Raw genomic sequence first — 19,454 nt, 5'->3', positions numbered from 1 at the left:
ATTTAGTGCAGAAGCATTAGTAATGCAGCAGGTTTTTCACACATGATTAGATTTGTTTCCTTTTTTATTAACCTCTTTACTTCTCCCTAAAGAGGATCACACATTACAGTGGGTGGTTCACATCACACGTGCTGCCATCTTACCCCACACTGTCCCACATAATATTCTTCTATTCTATAGGCTTCTATCTGCTCATTTTTTTCCTCCGCCTTCATTTACCTCTCCCCCAGTTTTTTGTCGTGTATTTCACTAGTGCCAATTTACCATCTATCCACTCTTCAAAGAACATCCACCCCCCGTTTCCATCACCCACCCACCCATCCGCATTCCTCTCGGTTTCATCAGTCTTTTTATCAGGCCTCCTCCACCCAAACCTCTTGCATTTCCTCCTGATAACCGCACTCTGCCTGCACATGATGAATTGGGTTTATTTTACTAGAACTTCCTGTTCTTTTCTTCCTTGCTCCCTTATCTTTCTATGCTGTATTTTGCCAGAGTTTTCATGTAATTTCTCTGGTTCTGTGATCCTCGTGGTGCTTCTGGCTCCACGTGCTCTTGAACCTCTTGAACCTCTCCACCACTCTGTGGTTGGTCGAGTGCTTTTTAGTCGAGCCAGACTATCCAGATAGTGACTCAGTAAATAATGACCAAGCGTGAACTGTTCTCCTTTCAATGTCAATTACTGCAAATAAGGAAAGATTGTTTCAAGTGAGCTGGAGCTTGTTAATAAGCAGGGACACAATTTTGTTCTTCAAGTTCAGTCTTCAATTTTGGCATCTCCATGGTTACAATTTAAGACCTGAAACAGCAAGTACAACATAATGATGTGCTCACTGCAGTGTGTTTGTACTTCCCTGGTGTTTACATAGGCCAATTTAAACAAATAAAATCCCTCCATAGCTCTCATTTATGTGCAGGAGCAGGAACACAACTATACTGTTGAATGTCATCAATTCAGTTTTATTCCGCCCATTAAACTGAAAGACAAGCTCAAAAAGCTCCACTGCTGTTCTGCTCATGAGCTGATGCACTCCTCAACACGCATTTGTATCATCTGCCGCTGACGCCAGATTGAATGTGTGCCCATTATAAGTATAGCAATCAGAGCCCATCTGATAAGACAGATCAAACAAATCCAGAAATATATTGTGTGCCTTGGGCCGTCAGTCATCCCTTTGATAAAACTGTCACTATAAGTGGGCCGGAAAACGCTAGAAGACATGAAAGTGTACCCGTCGCTGCATTCTCTGAATCCTCTACTCCAAGCTCCCGCCTGCTCCTGCACATTCCACCATCCATCCTCCTGATACCTTATAGCTTATCACCAATCTGGCCACTGGTGTGTGAGTCTGTTGAGGATACCAGAGCTCAGGCTTTCTGCTCGAGTTTGCTTCCATTTGGCGTCAATGTGCCGTGACAGTTGACCCTGATTGTACTCGTCACACACCATTTATTCTTCTCTCTAGTCCGTTCATTCGCTCTCAAACTGTTCTGACCACTCATTCTTAATGATACATGAGCACAAACACGAGCACATACGCTCCTAATTGACCAAATAGTGACATTCAGGTGCTTTAATATCGTCAACAGAAAAGCCTTGTCTGCTAATGGGTGCCAAACACCACAACTGGCTCCTATTTACAGGCAATTAATCCACACCATAGTGACTTCTCTTCGGTCCACTTTACATTTATTTTATATTTGTGTTATTGGCTATTCTGCACAATTAAACTGCACAGAGAATAGTGATTCTAGTTTTGACAATACACCCTCTTTGATTCTGGGAGACCTGACTTGCTGCTTATACATACTCATGGAACATAAACAAGGTGTTCTTTTAGCCCACATAGCTGGCAGTTGCTTTGGCCTTGACAGCCTGGCAGAAGCCTCACTGTCACTGAGGAGAAAATAGCAGCAGGGGAGGATTAGAGTATGAGATCTGAAGCAGCAGAAGCATTTCTCTTCATGAGAGGCTGCAGCTGTAAAAGACCACCTGCCCGCACCATCTTCTCTTCCTTCAGCTTACATCACAGAGAAACCTTTCCTTTGTTGGGACCTGAAAGGCTGCATATCTCCCTGTCTGCTGGAACAACTACAGAGTTTAGTTTAGGTTTCATTATATCATTATATATCATAAGTAAATAGGATTCATATATTTACTTCTGGACTAAATTCTATTACTTTCAGCTGCAATGAGAGATAACACCGTGCCCTATTTTCAAGGTCTGAATTACCACTTGTGGAAAATAAGTGGCTATTCAGATGCAATAATATAGTTAGTACTGAGAGGAAATCCTCACATTATCATCATATATTACACAAAACAATTCCACCACTTGAACTGCTTATTTCTGGTAGTGAATACACTCTGGTATAAAGAAGCTGTGAAGACAAATATATCCCGACATGCAGACTGTGAATGCATTGTGGACATTTTGTGCTTAAACCTTCTAAGTTAGAGTTGATTAAAGTCAAAGGAATCGAAAACAACAAATTGATTCAACACAACAAATTGTTTCATTGCATTTTAGATGTTTCTCAAATGTTCCAGCTGCTGATATCATGAGCTTTTTATTCAGTCTTATTCAGTCAAGGAGATGGAAAATCATTTCTTCTTTTTTTAGTTGTTGTACATACCATTTGAATTCTAATACAATTTAGAATGCAACATACAAGAGAAGCCAACTAGAGGCAGTAATAACAAAAACACAATATGAGGTGGCAGAAATACAGTGGACCATGTCGCCCTTACCATTAATTTACTAATAAATATGTATTCTTTTTTTCTATTTAATCACAATTTATAAACACTGAGGACAATCATTTAATGTCATCAACAAGTCATGAACTTTATTCCATGCCAGAAAACAAACAAAACATCCACATAACAACTGTATATTCTTCATAAAATAAATTCTTTTTTTTTTTAAAGCAAACATATTCTTTCCTCAAATTATCAGAGCAACCACGGCTCAATGTACTATCATACTGTACATTTACCAATGTTCTACAACAATAACTTACAACTTACAGCTTTCATTAACTACAGTTCACAATCTAAATAGATTATGTCTAATGTTATAACACCCAACTGCTTAATGTCTGTACTTAAAATATAAACTTCTATGTGTGTGTGTACTGTATACTGACTACACACTGCAAAATGTAAAACAATGGCTTTTGAGTTTTATTTCTAGAGTAACAATACAGGCAAACTGCAGACTAACTTATTCAATTGTTATTGTCTGCTAATGTCTCACTACACTTCATTGCAGCTGTTAACAGCAGTTAATTCTACCTTTTAAATTGACATTCAACAATAAAATGTCCCTTCTTCACAATTAGGTCCACGTCTCATATTTTTCTAAAGTGCAGGAGTGACACAATAATGATAAAAGTTAAGATGTGGACCAAAATTGTTCTTGCTGTCCAACCCATCAGCTAAAGGACGCTTCCTTGCAAATCTTTGAAGGAGACAACAAAGCACAGTACCACAGAGAGAACAAGTGGAAATGCAGGTTAAATCTGATTTAGTCTGCACTGAAGAACCTGTGATGGATAGTGATGGATGTGCAGATCAGTTGTCATCCACATGTTTTTTATTTAAGTGGCATTAGTGACATTATATCTATTTTAAGATACGTCTTGATTGAAATAAACTAGCACTGAGAAATAAGAAATCATGCAAATCTTATTTTTCAAGTTCTTATGTTTCTATTAAATACAAGAAATGTGCCTGTTAAATGAATGTTGGCACAAATCTTCATCACACAATAAAATATTGCATTACCTTAATTCTTTCTCTCCAAGGTTTCACTCCTGACTAATTTATCTGAGCAATATTATTTTTTATAACCTCAGAGCATAGCTTTGCCAAACAATCCTGGTCATGCCATGAGGAAAAAGTGAATATCAAAGATCAAAATATAAAACAATTGCACAATAAGCTCTTCTTCCTGCTTTAATTGTGTTAAACAGCAGCAGCTGTGTCCAGTCAGTTGTTGTTCATAATCCACCAAGAGGCTGTTAAATGAAACAATAATTAAGCGTCAATGTTTTGTGTCATGGCCATACAAATAACAATGACAACAGGAAGATAAACTAAATATCAATGTGCAATGGCCTTCCAAGATTACAATTTAATATCTAACACAGTATTTCTCACACATTAGACCTGCATTAACTGATTTGTTTGGCCACTTGGGGGCTGTGGAAACAAGCTGTTAACACAACACTGACATATTGTCACCTTTTCAGATGAGATGACAAATGTGTTAGCAAACAGTTGCATATTTACACATCCAGCAGATACAGAGCAACATTACAATTAATTTATTTCTGGGAACCTGATGAACGCAGGTCCAACATTCACTCTGTTTTGGTCTCCTCCAATTCCTGAGGAGAATATCTGGCTCTTTACTTCCTAAATGCTCCACTATGTTCATGCGTGTTGCTAACATTGTGTGCCATTCAGTGCTGGGCAGGTAGCACACACTGGGTTTATCAGAGCTGATGAGAGTGGTGAGAGTCAACCAATATTCTATAGATAAATATTGATGAATGCAGCTATATTATCAAAGGAATTATTTACCTATAAAGCACTTCCATTATATTGTTTCCCACAAATTATTTTCCCAGAAAGAGCTAGAAAGACCAGATAATCCTTTGTATCTTGAATCTGACCTGAAAACCTATGTTTATTGTGTGAGACACATGCAACAACGTTTTTTTCACAAGGTCTTGCTATATTAAATCATTCTCGCAGTTTTACTGAGAATAGTTATCATTATTTCATAAAAATGTCAACCAAATCGAAACTGGATTTTGTGTGAAATAGCAGCCTTCTGTAAAATGATGTTATTGTCTAAAGGTCTGGTTTCTACCTGGGAGGAGCATGGTGGAGACCATCTCCGGGTCTTCCAGTGAGTCGATAACGCAGCGCTGGAAGGTCTTACTGATGGACGACTGCAGGTAGCTAAGAGGAAAAAGAGGGATGACACAGATGAAACGACCATTTGCCTTTCAGTAACGCAAGAATGCTTCAAAGAGAGCCTGTGAGCAGCTTGGGCACATTTTGGTTCAGCAGTGATATTCTTAGAGCATGTTTTCCAGCCTAATACGCCGTGAAGTTGTAATCCTACCTCATCCAAGAGAGACGGTCCTGCCAAAATTCGTACATGATGAAGCATGATCTGTCTGGCAGGTTCTGGACTGAAACGCTAAAAATATAAAGAGGCAGAGAGAAAAAGAGGGCAGTGGGGGTTATCTCAGATGTGTGGGAAAATTGAAGCAATTTGATCCGCTGCATCAAATCACAGAGAGATCTGGAGGCAGACAAAAGGACATACTGCAGGTTGTTTAGCTGGCTGCTCGTGGTATCTGTGTAGATTTTAAGAGCTTGTTGAAACTGATCCACATCCTTCTCCTTCACAGACATTTGTCTTTGGACCAGAAGTATGTTCTGATGAGAGAAAACCAACCAGTCATAATCACATCTTCAAATAAAATCAACAGATAAGGCTTATTTGGGATTCTTAGTGCATTGCATATGAAGAATAACAGCCATTAAACAATATTATATATGAATCAAATATTATTACGTAAAAATTGTGTTTGGTTCTGTGGAAAGATATCTTGTATAATCTCAATTTACAGCCTAGAATACCTATATTCAGCACACGCAGGACTCACCGATTTATACGTCCCAGCCAATGAGTCCTCTTTGAGAGGTTCAAGATGTGGACTCTGAAAATGCGGGCAGAAATATTTCAGTCAGTCATGAGGAGAACATGAAATATAGCTTCAACCAAACCCGCAAAAGAACAGCCTCTAGTTACCGCCTGACACATAGTGTTGGATTTTATAAGGCAGAGAACGCTATATTCATATATATTTTCACATGTCAGAGATCACTATATTCATATTAACCTTTCAACAGCCTCACTGCAGCCCGGAGAACTGTGGTTACACTATATTCTTGTCTGCATGGCCAAGATGAGAAAAAACAAATTATTCAAACTCGTTATCACTATAGGCAAATACCTCATCCATAATTTCAGATGAAAAAATAAAGAAATGAAATAAATCCCACCGGAGCACTATGAAACTGTTCTTCTTCAGACCTTCAGGCAAATTACTGGTGACTTTATGTACATTTCACAAAATTCAACATTAATCTGTTATCCCAGTGCACCGATGCATCAATATCTGTGTGAAGCACTGAGAATTTGAGTGAAGCACAGCATGTATTCACAGGCAGATACTTATGGATGACCTTCATATGGATTGGGTAGTTCAATACCTCTTGTATTGTTGGCCTCAACCACCACATGCACTTTGTACAAATCATCTCCTCTGACAACATGTGCCACAGGGCAAAAATCTGCAGACAGTTGGGCTCATGCGGTTTGCTTGACATTTCTGTCTGTATCAGCTGAGCCTCCGGAGTTAAATCTGACCCTCACAAAGAGCAATTCTCCCTCATGAGACAAACCTTTTGGCTGCACACGTTAGTCTTTCTAACACATAAAAGCTGATGTGATCCTGTGGCTCATTGAAAGAGCTTAAATTAAATTATTAAAAGATGTCTATGCCTTAAAGAGATAGTACTATATTACGTGAAGAGAGTAAGAACTCTCTTCATGTAATATAGTACTATCTCTTTAAGGCATAGACATTTTGACAAATATCTGCTCTCATGTCTGTCTATATATGAAGCTAGAGCCAGACAGTGAGCTCAGTTTAGCATAAAGACTGGAAGTCCAAAAACAGATTGTGTACAAACCTCACAATCCAGTTTGTCAATGAGCTGCTCCAATTGGTTGATTTGGGAGCCCCAGTGGTTGTCTGGCTCCACGCTGACCCCTGACCCCACAAACACAACAGCAGCACACAACACATGAAGTCTGAACAATGACAGTATATCAAAGTGATGCATTATTTTGTTCTGGATGACCTACTGTGAGTATCCTCCTGGGCTTAGTCAATGCAATATGCCCTTTTATATTTTAGTATTAGAGTATTTTGCCAAACCTTTGCCCTGATTTACCTCCAGCACCTGAATCGTAATGTTACTGAAACGTACCTGTGGTGAGCATGCCAGAGTAAGGGTCAGTCGGGGAGAGACACATGTTCTTCTGGATGCGCCGACTGGGGCGTTTGGCCACCCTCTGCACAGGCAGGTCCTCAGGTTTCTTCAGTTTCCTCCTTTCAGTACCGCCCTGGTCATGCACCGCCTCCATAGCGCAGTCCATTGATGACTGAAGGGACTGCAGCTGGGTGGAGGTCTCCCTCAGCAGGAAGCGAGTCACAAACTGACCCAGCACTGATGAACCCTGATACTCCTGAAAGGATGGGTAAGGGTAGAAATGAAGGACAAGAATCAGCCATGATGCGGGGGAAAGAAATACAATTATTTATCTTTTCAACGTTCACTCATCTGAAGGTAATGTTTCATGTGTTTCTGTTGTTGATATGATGATTGTTTGCTTGTTAATCTTCCACTTGAGTGATTAAATGAACTGTGAAGAACGCTGCAACTCCAGACGATTGATTCTTGAAACATGAAACATGAAAACTGCTAATCCTCCTATAAACTTCTAATTCACTGAAAACATTGTATTTTGAGGTTGTTTGTGTTTTGTCAACATTGGGTTCTCACTTCCCCTTCAAAAAGGGAATAAGATCGTCATTTAACAGGTATCTTATTGGAGTTATTTGGTAAGAGGAACCAAGTTAAAATACCATTATTCCCAACTGCTAAAAACAAAAAAGGAAACCTGGTGTGAGCATGTTAATGTGTAGATTACCTTGAATTAATGAATGCACGCAGAAAATAACAATGGTCTATTCCATGTCTAGTGCCATTTTTGGACTTTCTAATTACAGTGCAGTGGCTGCTGTTCTTTTTAGCTAAACTCAGATTTTGTTGATAATGAAACCCATCACCATCAACAGCATCCCACAGTGCAACACATTGAGTTCAGAAAGAAATGTCATGGGCACATTTGAAAAATGACCACCGTGCTTGTTTCTACACACTCCAGCAGAAACTCTGCGCTGCGTAAGCATTTCCTCCATTTATTTACGAGACAGAAGAGATGCCACATCACAGCGGATGTTTGCTTGTTATCTCGGGGGAAATACAGGCAACTCATTTTAATCTTACGAGTTCATCTTTTTACGCTTTGTTTTTCAAAGCAGTATGAAAGCATTATTAACTGTATGTAAAAGTGTTACATGTTACACATGCCTAAAGCTACATGTGTCTTGGTGGTCCTTGGACACTGCTTTAGGATCAGTTTTGTCTTTGGTTCAGTCTCCGTTTGGCTAAAAGGGCAGCTGCTCTTCAGGCAAAAGAAAGCTTTTTGACCATCTCATAGCAACATGAAAAATGCATGAGCCGGAGACAGGCAAAATTACAGGAGAAAAAGAAAAAGATAATGTCGGAGAAGACATACAGAGGTGTACAGAGTAAGGAGATAAATCAGTGAAAGAGAAGTGAATAATAGACTCAGATTAAGAGGGAAATAAAGTGAAAGAAAAGGAGATTAGAGCATCTGAAAAAATGGTTGTATGTTTGTGGTTGCAGTGCTTTGGAGGAAAATCTGACACCAGATCAGTTGGACAGCTCAGGGGGTTGTCAGCCTTAGTTACTGTCATCCATGCTACACTATTGCCCTATGTCCCCTCTCTTCATCAAGAAGGCCCGCTTCCTGCACTTCCAATAAATCGCTGGCTATATCACAGAAAACAACCTCTTTAGTCTGCATCCACATCCAAGCATCCATTCATAGTCCACACGCGATTCTCTTCCCTTGTCAGATAGAAATACATATTCACCAGTTGTCTTAATGTGGAGGGAAGCTGAGATCAATACAAAAGTGAGCTGAGCTATTGATTATGTCTTAGTGGAAGTTCTCTGATGTTGATCTCCACTGTGTGTGCCTGAAACAGAATGGTTACAGCCCAGCACACACTTTAATCCCCTCTACATCTCATGTAACATCCAGCCGACTTTTCTGCTCGACCAGGCTTCACAATAGGAGTTCATAATACTCTAATTAGCATGTTTCACAATTCAAGGCTGATGATGTCATGCTATTCTGTGTCTCTTTATCTGGAAACAAGTAGCGGTGAGTGAAAGTTTCGCTCCTTTGAACTGAGAAGCATTGATCTCCATGTCAGCTCCTCAATTAGGATGGAACAAGGCATGACACCAAACATATGAAAACATAGAAATTGAATAAACAAATGAGGAAAACAATAGTTAATGCAATGCAATCAGCGCTATCATGTGACAATGAAAGACACAAGTTAACTCTTAAATGTGAGGATGTGACATTTCCAGCATCATAAGTTACATTTTTGTTGGTATTGTATCCTGAAATAAGACTTGACTGTGTAGCTACAGAACTACAACCATTCTCATCAGCCTCTGCTGTGCTTTTGTTTATTACTAATTAGACAAGCTTACATGCTAACTTAAGATGATAACCATGTCAAGCACAGTATTCTTACAGGCTGCCATTGAGCTGAAAGTGCTGCTGTGCCTATGCAGCCGCACAGAGACACGAGCATGGCTGCAGTTAGTCTTCGTCTGTTTTTTACTGCTGGTCAGAGAAATCCAGTAAAATAAAGATATCTCTATGGGAGGTGGAACATTCACGCATTTCTCATACTTTTCTGACAATTTATAGACTACACAATTAACACTATAAGAAAAAAGAATAAAACGGATTATTCAAGAATGAATTTTGCAGTTCTACGACAACCATATCAATCAATAAATCTACCATACCTGCAAAAAAATATAAATAATTTGCTTTGCTTTTCATTATTTGCTTTGCTGCAGATTTAAAAAGACAAATGGCTGCCACTAACACGGTTGTTTCTTAAAAGCACAGCTGGTGCTGTAAGGTTCTGTGAGTTCATGTTTGAAAATGTATTGTTGGTGAGAGAAGCAGAGCAGATAGCAGGCAGACGTGCTGCACAGTCCTCTTTTCCTCTGAATAGCCGCCCCACGGCAGAGTGACCTCAAAGACCTCTGAGAGGTTTTCACACTGACAGCTGAGGCACAAACAAAAAACAGCCTGAAAGTCTGAATGCTTGGCGAAGTTGGCGGGATAACAGATGCTTACAAATTGTTCTGAGCATGGTCTGAAAGCTGTTGAAATGCAATATTTAAATCCTGTCTTGCTGTGCCATTTTCAATGATGTGGAGATAGATCATCAACATCACTATCATCACCCACCTCTTTAGTTTTATCCATGGCCTTCAAAATGGCCACATTCAGCTTATCCAGAGCAGACAGGACGTTTACGTATTCCCCCAGATGTGGAGTGAAGTACTCTGGAGGAGAACAGCATTTGTTAATGCAAGGCAAGTTTATTTGTAGAGCACCATTAAAAGCATCAACATGTAATGCAAGAAAACAAGATTTAAAAACAATTAAGAACAAAAACAGTCAAAAAGCAAGAAATATAATAAAGGTTGCAATGCAGTTAAAGAAATAGAATGCAGTAGTGAGATGCAGACTGATTAATATTATTGAATCTTGTTCGATTAAAGGCAACAGCAAATCTGGATTTAAAAGAGCTGAGGGTCTGTGAGGGTCTCTGAGGGTCTCAGCAGACCTGCAGCTTTCAGGGACCTTGTTCCAGATATGTGGAGCAGAAAAGTTGAACGCTGCTTCTCCATGTTTAGTTCAAAACTAAGCATACTTTATGTCTGATAAACACATTGATAACTGGGGCTTTCTTAACAACACGGGAAACCCTATGGTCATCATCAGACAAAACTAATACAATGAAGCATTTGGCTTTTGTGATACATACATGTGATCTTATGTGATGTCAATAAAGTTTTAAACATGATTTTATAAACAAAGTCATTCAAGAATGACACACAATTACCTGAGAGTGTGTCTATGTCCAGGTTGCTACATGAGGCAATGGGGAGAAGACAAAAAGAGAAATATGACTTTTTGTCAGACTTTGGTGACCCCCTGACTTTTTATTTAGCGACATCAAGTACAAATTTCTATTTGTCCAATACTTTTGTTATTAATGACATTTCCCATCAGCTTCAGCTGTACTTTATGTTTCGTGTAATAAACTAAGACGGTGAGCATTACACCTGTAAAAATGATACCGGTCATTGTGTTTGCATGTTAGCATTTAGCTCAAAGCACAGCCTCGGCCACAAGCTTGGCTGTAGACTCTTGTTTTCTTGTTGTAGCTTTCCATTTGAAACAAGGTGCAGTAGAATTCACTACTCAGGGCTGTTTAGCCAAGGCACGAAGCACAGGAGCACAACTAACTCGCAACTAAACCTAAAAGCACTTCATATACACCTCATGTATTTACAATATACTGTCATGTAGAATGATTGACTTGATTTGGTCAGACATTGGCATAGTAGGGCCAGATATCTTGGAGAGCATATTAGTGTTGTTTCCGTCAGTATTATATGATCTTTTGAAAGATGATGGCTTTAATTATGTGTCCTTTAACATTTAAATGAATGCACAGTTTGTGTTTATTTGTTTGTTTTGTACTGCAAACAGTTGACAGTACACAGGAGCATAGCCAACGCCTGAGAGGTCAATCTTCACTTTGATTGGCTGGTACTTTTCATCAGTGTTGTGTCTACAATCACAGCACAAAACCTACTCTTGGGTATTTTCTTTGTACCAGACGTCATTTATTTCAATAAATGTTTTTCAAGAGTCATTGGCACAGGCAATGTTTCACATCTTTCACAATCTTATTTGTGCTCATCAGTCTGAAAACAGAGTGCTGCAAAGTCTTAGGTGCAAATTAAGGCTCTCTATCGAATATTGACATAATTGTGACTGAAGAGAGGCGTTGACGTCTCACTGCAGGCAGCACGAGAGCAGGGTGGGCTACAGATGGCAGCAGAGTTGGAGGACGTCCAAAAGGAAAATCAGCTTACTCTGTCTGCCGCCTGTCGATGGAGCCGTACAGCTCCTGCATCTGGTCGTCAGTGAGGATACCGTCAGTGAAGTACGACTGGAACTCCTCCAAGGACAGCTTCCCGTCGTCTGAAAGGAGACCGTGAAAATTACACCTGGCTGTAGCCTGAAGGGTTTCATTCCCCGAATAAGGAGTTTCTCCATAATTTAATATAATGTTAGAAGGGCACACAAGGGCTTCACAACGCTATATTAATTCCAATGAAAACCTCAGATGTGCTGCTGAAAACTGACTTCAATTAGCTGTCAAGGATAAAATTACACTTGGAACTCTTTTCCAATAAAATACTTTGGCAATAAGCTCCTATTCTCCAACTCCATTAATGCAGTCAATATTATTTGTTTGTGATGTGATACAGCTGGAAATCCAATTCTTGCTCTCAGGAGTAATAATAACCTGATAGAGTGGCACTTTAGCTTTTTAATTGACACAGCGCCGCTCCTTTTACTTCCTCACTGCTGAAACCTCATACTGCAGAATAATATGTGTACTTTTTTCGATTTCCAAGACAATCAATTTCTCCTTTTTCAATTATGTCACAATCACATAGGCACAGTTTGCACATGAATCAACCTATTCCAGTGTGTGTTAATGGCAGAGGATAAACACAAAGACGAGGGAGGGCTGAAGATAGGCAGTCTGCCTCTGATTAGCAGCATCTTGGGCCGTGAGCTGCAGGGCCTGTGGGGTCCTGAGGAAATTTCCAGAAGAGATTTGCTTCTGATTTGGGCAAGTTGTATTCTGTGTTTAATAAGTAACATTAACGTTTAAAGTATTAATCATACCCTTGAGATGGAAATCTATGAGTTTACTTATCATTTGTTGTGGTCTGGCTACGTTAAACCCAAGATGGAAGATAAAGCTATAAGAACCATAAATCTCTCCTCAAACTTCCTTGTAAAAATGTTCTTCCACATGACGTAGGAGTAAACACAATCTGTTGCACCTCTGACTCATTCTCCAGCCTTCTCCATCAGAACTGCTTCGGTGTAGATTCACACCCAATTAGACATCCAAATACAAGTTGCAGTACAGCTCAGATGGCCCATTATGCAAGCGTTCGCTGTTCCTCAGAGAGCAGAGCCGCAGTGGAAGAACGGTGGAGCTTCTGGCTGCACAGACAGTGTCTGTCTCATGTGCAGCATGTGCTTGGCCTGGAAGAGTGTGTTTCCAAATGTAATCACTTAACGAGAATGTGCAGAAGTCGACTCTGGAGGAACTTAACGACAATTAACTTGTCAATTAATTACTTAGTGCGACTCTCCTCAACTGAAAATGGTTCAGTGTTGTTTGGTCAAACACTTCCAAATGACTTGTGTTTTCATTTTCTGAACATGTAAGATTGTCGTCTCCTGAAGGAGAGTAATTATTATGACTTTTAGGTGACTAAACCTTGATGAGGAAATGGTTGTTTCAGAATGCAATGACAAACATTTATTTTGGAGGATTTGATAGATTAGTCCATCAACAATCATTTGGATAATAATCGGTTCATTATTTTGTCACTTATCAAGCAAATATGGCAAATATTTGTCAACTCCCCTGTTCTCAAACGGAGGGATGTTCTGCCTTCTTCTTTTTCATGTCAATTTTTGTAAGTAAAAAACAAAAAGATCATTGGTTGCGGACATTTGTATTTACCATACGTATAAAAAAGCTTGTATGAGAGCAGACTACACATATTCCTTCACATGTGTCACAACATGCACTAATTATTCAAATGTGCAACATTGCAAGGCCCAACTTAATGGTCCTTGTATTTGTATGCAAACTGGTTAATAAAGTGCATTTCTTTTGTTTAGCCTTGTGCAAAATAGTTTTTACTTTGTGAAGTGGTTTGGTGTCTTTTAACGATATGTTACAATGTGTCGATGATATTAGACAAACTTCTTTGGTTCTGTGTGAGGAAAAGAGCCGGGGTCTTTCATCAACATTCAGTTTCAAGACAGCGAGATTCAATGAAAGAATATTCAGATTTTGCAGCAACTGATCCCCGAGCTTTATGACTAACAACTGTCAATACAACACCTGTGCAGGAACATTAAAGTGTTGCTAAGACAGATGATGAATGAGGACCTCACGACAGAATTGAGGCAGTTTACTAGTCTTTAGTATCTCATATCACACTACATACAGCTCTAACTGCAACCTCAATAAAAATATCTATGTGTTGAAGCCTGTATTTTACCAGGATCACATTTCCTCGAGGGAATCCTAAAACTAAAAGTGCTAAAAATGTAAGCATCACCAATAGTTCATAAAGCCCTACAGTTAATTTTAGGAGAATATGAGAGATAAGAACAGACTAAAGAGCAGACATATTCAAAAGATAAACTCACCTGACAGAGAAACATGGTCATTAATCGAAGTTTAAACAAGGAAAGCAATTAGTGATTATACATGTTGTCCAAATTCCAGCTGTTAAAACCGTTTGGACTAATTAATGGAATCATTTTGATGATTAAACAGTCAAATTAATATCTTCTACTTCCAGAGCTGCCACACATCTGTACATCACAGCATCCTTTGAGGATTCTGCAGTCGTATACGATCATCTCTGCTACTGCAATGCATACAGCATTAATTAAAAGACCGCAAGGATTCTGAGGCAGAAACCTCATAGTGATGATTATTGTATGTGGGTCAAGAAAGAAAAACAAAAAACTACCCTGTGCACCTTACATTTATACGTTAATAAATAATACACGTTATAAAACTAGAGAGTTTCTTCATTTTAAAACATAATTGCTTACTTATCAGTGTTTTTCGCGCCTGCTTTTGCTATTTCCAGATGACAAATCAGAGTTGCAGTGAAAAATTGGATTCTTGTATCATTGTTCAAATCCTTGTGTACATCTCTGAGCTCAGTGAGCAGCAACATAATTGTATTAGAACCTAATCTCAGCAAAACAACGGTGAGTGAAAGTTTTCGGTATCTACTTCATGTTCTTGTAGTCACACAAGAACACCCAAACAATTGTTTTGTCGCTTTAAACAAAATGTAATTCTTCATCACAATAGCGTGGCGGAATGAGAGTGTGGCTGGTTGGTAGCCAGCTCTCATTACGTGGTAAAGCCGCAGTGCTCGAGGCGTATCATGGCGGCCCACTCAGTGCTGATTGGTAGGAGGCACTTCTCTCTCGGGTGCACGACTCAGTGAAGACGAGGAACCAAACAGAGCTCAGCTGCAACTTGAAGATAGCTCAGACAAACATATGACAGAGTTCTCTTGCTTTGCTTCATCTGCATTCTTGCTACAAAGACTGAAAAATAAAAGCTAAAAAAGTGTGAGTGCTGGAGGGCGGCGGGTGGACAGAAAGAACACTATTCTATTAAAATGTCACCTGCAGTATGTTGAGTCTTCAGCCGCTGTGTTCCTCTTCTAAATCAAGTAAGACACAACTGGAAGAAATACAAATCCTGTCTAAAACTAGTTTTTCTTTTTCCTTTTTGTATCTGAATATCTCCACAGCAGCTGTGACGCACCCCAGACGACCCCTGCTCATGGCGGTACATGTAGCATCATTAATCCTGCTCTTATGTAACCCATTCTCCGTCCTCTTGTGGAAACTGATCACTGTTTAGTGATACTCTACATACATTAATATCTCGCCCCTTTTGCTTTTTACATTCCATTAAACGGAGGTGCAGTTCATAAATAAAAAAACCTTTTCCTGTTTGTCAGCACTGCTTTGTCATGCAGAGCTGAATGCTATTTGTGTTTGAGGGAAGGGTTTCCTTTGAAGTAAAGAGATGAATTCAATGTAACACTGTAACTCATTAATCAAATGTAACAGTGACATGTCTGCAGGGGGGGGGGGGGGGGGGGGTAGCATTAGGTGGAAGTCTCAAGTGAATTGGTAGACTTATGGGTAAAATGTATTGTCTATACTGAAGCCACATTTACTGTCTAGCACGATGACATATAGGTTGCATAACTACATCATTGGAAATCAATGGAGATTGGAGATGAGGGTTGCATGGCAAGCGACAGCATCAAAGGAGTCTGTCAAATCCAATCACATCCCAAAACCAAAATGATGCAGCTGTACCTGACCTTGGTTATTTATATCCTCCCTTCTCTGATCTCACAAGGATGCATTGAAACCGAAAGATCCACCATCAGACTCACATGAATCCCCTCAGAGCTAAAACAAGCCACCTGTCTGAACACAGCCATCAAAGTTTTAATTAGCCTTGTGATCAAATTGGCTTACTCACCATTTTTGTCTGCCCGGCGGAAAATCTGCAAATGAGAAACGAGGATCACGTTAATGACAATGACAAAGAAAAAGAGACCGAAAAAACATTCGGCAGCGATTTTTGAAGTTTTGAGCAATTAAAAGGAAGAACAGTTCCGTGAGGCAACCTTAGAGCTGGCTTTTTTGGCATTTTCTGGGTTATCTTTTTTCATACACAGGAAAACATTGGAGGAGACGTTTCCACATTTCAAAAGAAACATGAGACATCTCAGGAAATGAAAAGCTGACATTTATGTGCACCGTGTGGGGCTTTGGAATAATAGTGTTTATATTATCATGTTGAGTTTATGATGTTTCCTTGGTTTGTGCAAAACCTGAAAGAAGGAAGCAACAGTCCTTTGTATTAACTGCTTTATGCTGTGAACACGGTAATAAATGATCTCTGATACATTTAACTTAATCTCCCGTGTAACATTGAACCGGTGAGACGTTGGTGAAGTGTTTTGTGTGAGATTAGAGTGGCACCGCTTTGATTTCAGAGTGGCTGTTTTTCTGTTTAATCACCCTGTGGACCAATAGTGTCCAGTGGCTGGTTGATTAACTGTATCTCACATGCAGCTGTCACCTTTCGAGCACATTGGAGTGTGAAGGCCTGGACAAGCTCTGCTCACATTCCATTATCTCCTTTATTCAAGGCACATCTACTGAGCCTCAAAGAAAGCTATAAAAGAAATATACCAAACGTGTGTACAGAATAAGAAAGATTGCAATAAATATATCCTGAAATGGTTACATTTAGAGTGCAGTATAAGGATTGCACTAGTGTGTACATTTAACATGTTTGCTGACCATTTTCTAACGCATGCTATAGTTTTAGGCATTTACTCAAATTCCCAGCAACCATTGGTTTTCATTGTGGTCTAAAATCACTTGCAGACTCTTGAAACTTGATTATTTTTATGTGTATAATTAATCACAGTAAACCACCAAGTCTGCTCTCATTTATTAAAAATCTGCACTATTATTGCATGTTAATGTAGTTCATGGGCATATTGTTTATGCCTCAAAACAATAATGAACAAAAATAATACAGATGTGATGTTTACTATGAAGGATTACACAAACTAGAGCAAGACTGATTATTGGGACTAATACCAATATTAATCATGTGTTTAAAAATATCAGATCACTTGTTTTGAAAGGAAACGTTGATTGCACTGTTAGCATCATTAGTAATTAATAATTAATATATTAATTATATATACAGTATATAGACTAACAGACTTTTTTCTTAGAGAGACAGAGACCCATATAAAAAAATAAAAAACTGTAATGAGTCTATCTAGAGTGAGAAAATATCTAAACCCCTGCAGGTGAGTGTGAGCATGTGGTTTAGAGAGGAATAAAAGAAAAAATAATCAGTGCAAGTCAAATGACAGGTGAGTTGGATAATGATCACACTTTTACCTTTTGCAGCTGTTAATTAAGAGAATAAATGACCATCCATTTGTCAGTAATAGGTTAGGGAGGAACAGTAATGCAGTGTTGGGCGGGAGGGAATAGATGCTAACTGCATTTCAACCAGATTCGTACTTGCCGCAGTCTAATGTTCACCTCGCTGGCCAATAAGCTGCCTTGAGGGAAACTGGAGAATTGTATTTACAGCCAGCTGTCAGGGAGTTTAGGCTGGAAAATTATGCTGCTAATACACTGTATTGTATTTAAGTCAGACAACCAGATAAAAAAACAGCCACTATGGCTCCAAACATAAAGCAGAGTTTAAAATATACCATAATATGCACTGCTTTAGTATTGCTGTCTTTTGTAGGAAGGGATAACCTGCTATTTTTTCATACTAAATAATAAAGCAGAATAATCAGACAGCTCAGTTCGAGCATTGCTTTGCATGTAAATCCAGTCCTCTGTCAACTGTTCAAGCAATACCCTGATTAAATAATTCAACATTCAACATCTATTTTTCTGTTTCTGTTTGGAGCTGTGTGAAGGGAAGGCTACCAGATCACGGTTAGACACTATGCATTTGTATCTAGGGTACAACCAATGTCAGGAGCCTCATTATCATATGAGAACAAATTAAAACAGCCACATTAAAACCACGACATTGTAATGCTTTGCAGGTCGAATGACTCAAAACATCTGTATGTCAGAGGACTGTGTTGTGGCATCTCTTTTGTCATTCACGCACTGGCGGGCATGCACTTGCCTTTCTTATATAATAGGGCTGCTGCACATCAAGCACGATGTGAATGGGAGGCTCAATAAAAAACATTCATAAAAAGCAGAATGGAGGACGGTGTATTACTCATTTTACGCCTTTAATAAGACGACCCATGAGCAACAAAAAAAAGCGTCTAAATATGGAAAAGAAATCATGCATTAACCAAATGAAAAGGTATTCTAGAGAGAAATGACAAGAGAGGGAAGTATAATACTACCTCAACATCACAAAATGCAGTCTGTACTTACATCATGAAAAAGGGAGATGCCTTGATTTTGGTTGTGGCAAAGCTCCTGCTGCTTCCTCACGTGCTCGTGCTTTGCAGACTGGAGACACATGGTGATCATCTCTGTGCAGGCCAGCATCTTGCCGCTCTCGATGCGAATTATTTTAAAAATATAAAATATAGTCCTGTCCCGGTGTTTGTTTTGGGTGGGGGCAGGGTCTGTCCTTGTCAGGGTGAATGGTGGATGGTGATGTTGGATCCGTGTTCCAGTCGTGGACCCAGCCTGCCGCCCCCTGCCTGCGGCCCCGCCCCCTGCCTGCAAGCTGACAAGCGCAAAAAGGAAAGCCCCGCCTCTCCACGAGAAGCAGCAGCGATTCATAAAAAGCACCATCTGCTGGTGAGAGCGTGCACACACATACATACACGCACGCACACGCACACGCACACGCACGCGAGCGCTCACACACACACTGTTACCGGTTTGTTCCAGTCAGTGAGTTTAAAAGAGAAGAGCCAACCAAAGAAGCTCGAGCTGAAGGGCAGTATTAGGTCTATTTATTTGAACTTGCAATGTTGCAATATTCAAATTATATTCCCAATAGATAATGTGATATACTGTATATACTAAGCAGTAACTGTTTAATAATAATGTATGGGCTGAAATACAATTAGAGTCAACAGCTTTTCCATTCAGTATTGTTTTGGTTTCCTCTCTAGATCGGCATTGACTGAAGTTTAGTGGTGTTTGATTTCAATTCAAACCTGATGTCCTTTTAGTTCAGAGAGTATT

General features: G+C 39.4%; 1 protein-coding gene across 2 annotated transcripts; it reads right to left on the bottom strand.

Annotated features, from left to right (window-relative positions):
- Nucleotides 1-2,539: 2,539 nt before the first annotated feature.
- On the bottom strand, nt 2,540-18,986 carry LOC117734208 (N-terminal EF-hand calcium-binding protein 1-like). Of its 2 annotated transcripts, XM_034538389.1 has the most exons (12): nt 18,687-18,986; nt 16,219-16,243; nt 11,957-12,065; nt 10,915-10,940; nt 10,254-10,351; nt 7,085-7,343; nt 6,785-6,864; nt 5,692-5,745; nt 5,349-5,461; nt 5,142-5,219; nt 4,884-4,975; nt 2,540-4,023 (listed from the first exon to the last, which is right to left on the bottom strand). In XM_034538389.1, the coding sequence occupies exons 1-12, from the start codon at nt 18,801-18,803 to the stop codon at nt 3,995-3,997; spliced, it is 1,080 nt and encodes a 359-aa protein (XP_034394280.1). In that variant the 5' UTR covers nt 18,804-18,986; the 3' UTR covers nt 2,540-3,994. The 2 variants fall into 2 exon arrangements, with proteins under 2 accessions (XP_034394280.1, XP_034394281.1); XM_034538390.1 differs by lacking the exon at nt 10,915-10,940 and having other exon boundaries at nt 2,758-4,023; nt 18,687-18,799.
- Nucleotides 18,987-19,454: the final 468 nt, after the last annotated feature.

The sequence above is a fragment of the Cyclopterus lumpus genome, chromosome 7 (genome assembly GCF_009769545.1).
Source record: "Cyclopterus lumpus isolate fCycLum1 chromosome 7, fCycLum1.pri, whole genome shotgun sequence".
Lineage (NCBI taxonomy): Eukaryota > Metazoa > Chordata > Actinopteri > Perciformes > Cyclopteridae > Cyclopterus > Cyclopterus lumpus.
The sequence above is the reverse complement of the archived record's forward strand: the minus strand, read 5'-3'. Positions and strand labels throughout refer to the sequence as shown.

Excerpts from the sequence above, each read along its gene's own strand:
- LOC117734208 (XM_034538389.1), bottom strand. The coding sequence starts at position 18,803 with ATGCTGGCCTGCACAGAGATGATCACCATGTGTCTCCAGTCTGCAAAG. Across the intron at positions 12,066-16,218 it reads CCGCCGGGCAGACAAAAATG|ACGACGGGAAGCTGTCCTTG; the intron begins GTGAGTAAGCCA and ends GTCTCCTTTCAG. Across the intron at positions 6,865-7,084 it reads CTCTGGCATGCTCACCACAG|GGGTCAGCGTGGAGCCAGAC; the intron begins GTACGTTTCAGT and ends TTGTGGGGTCAG.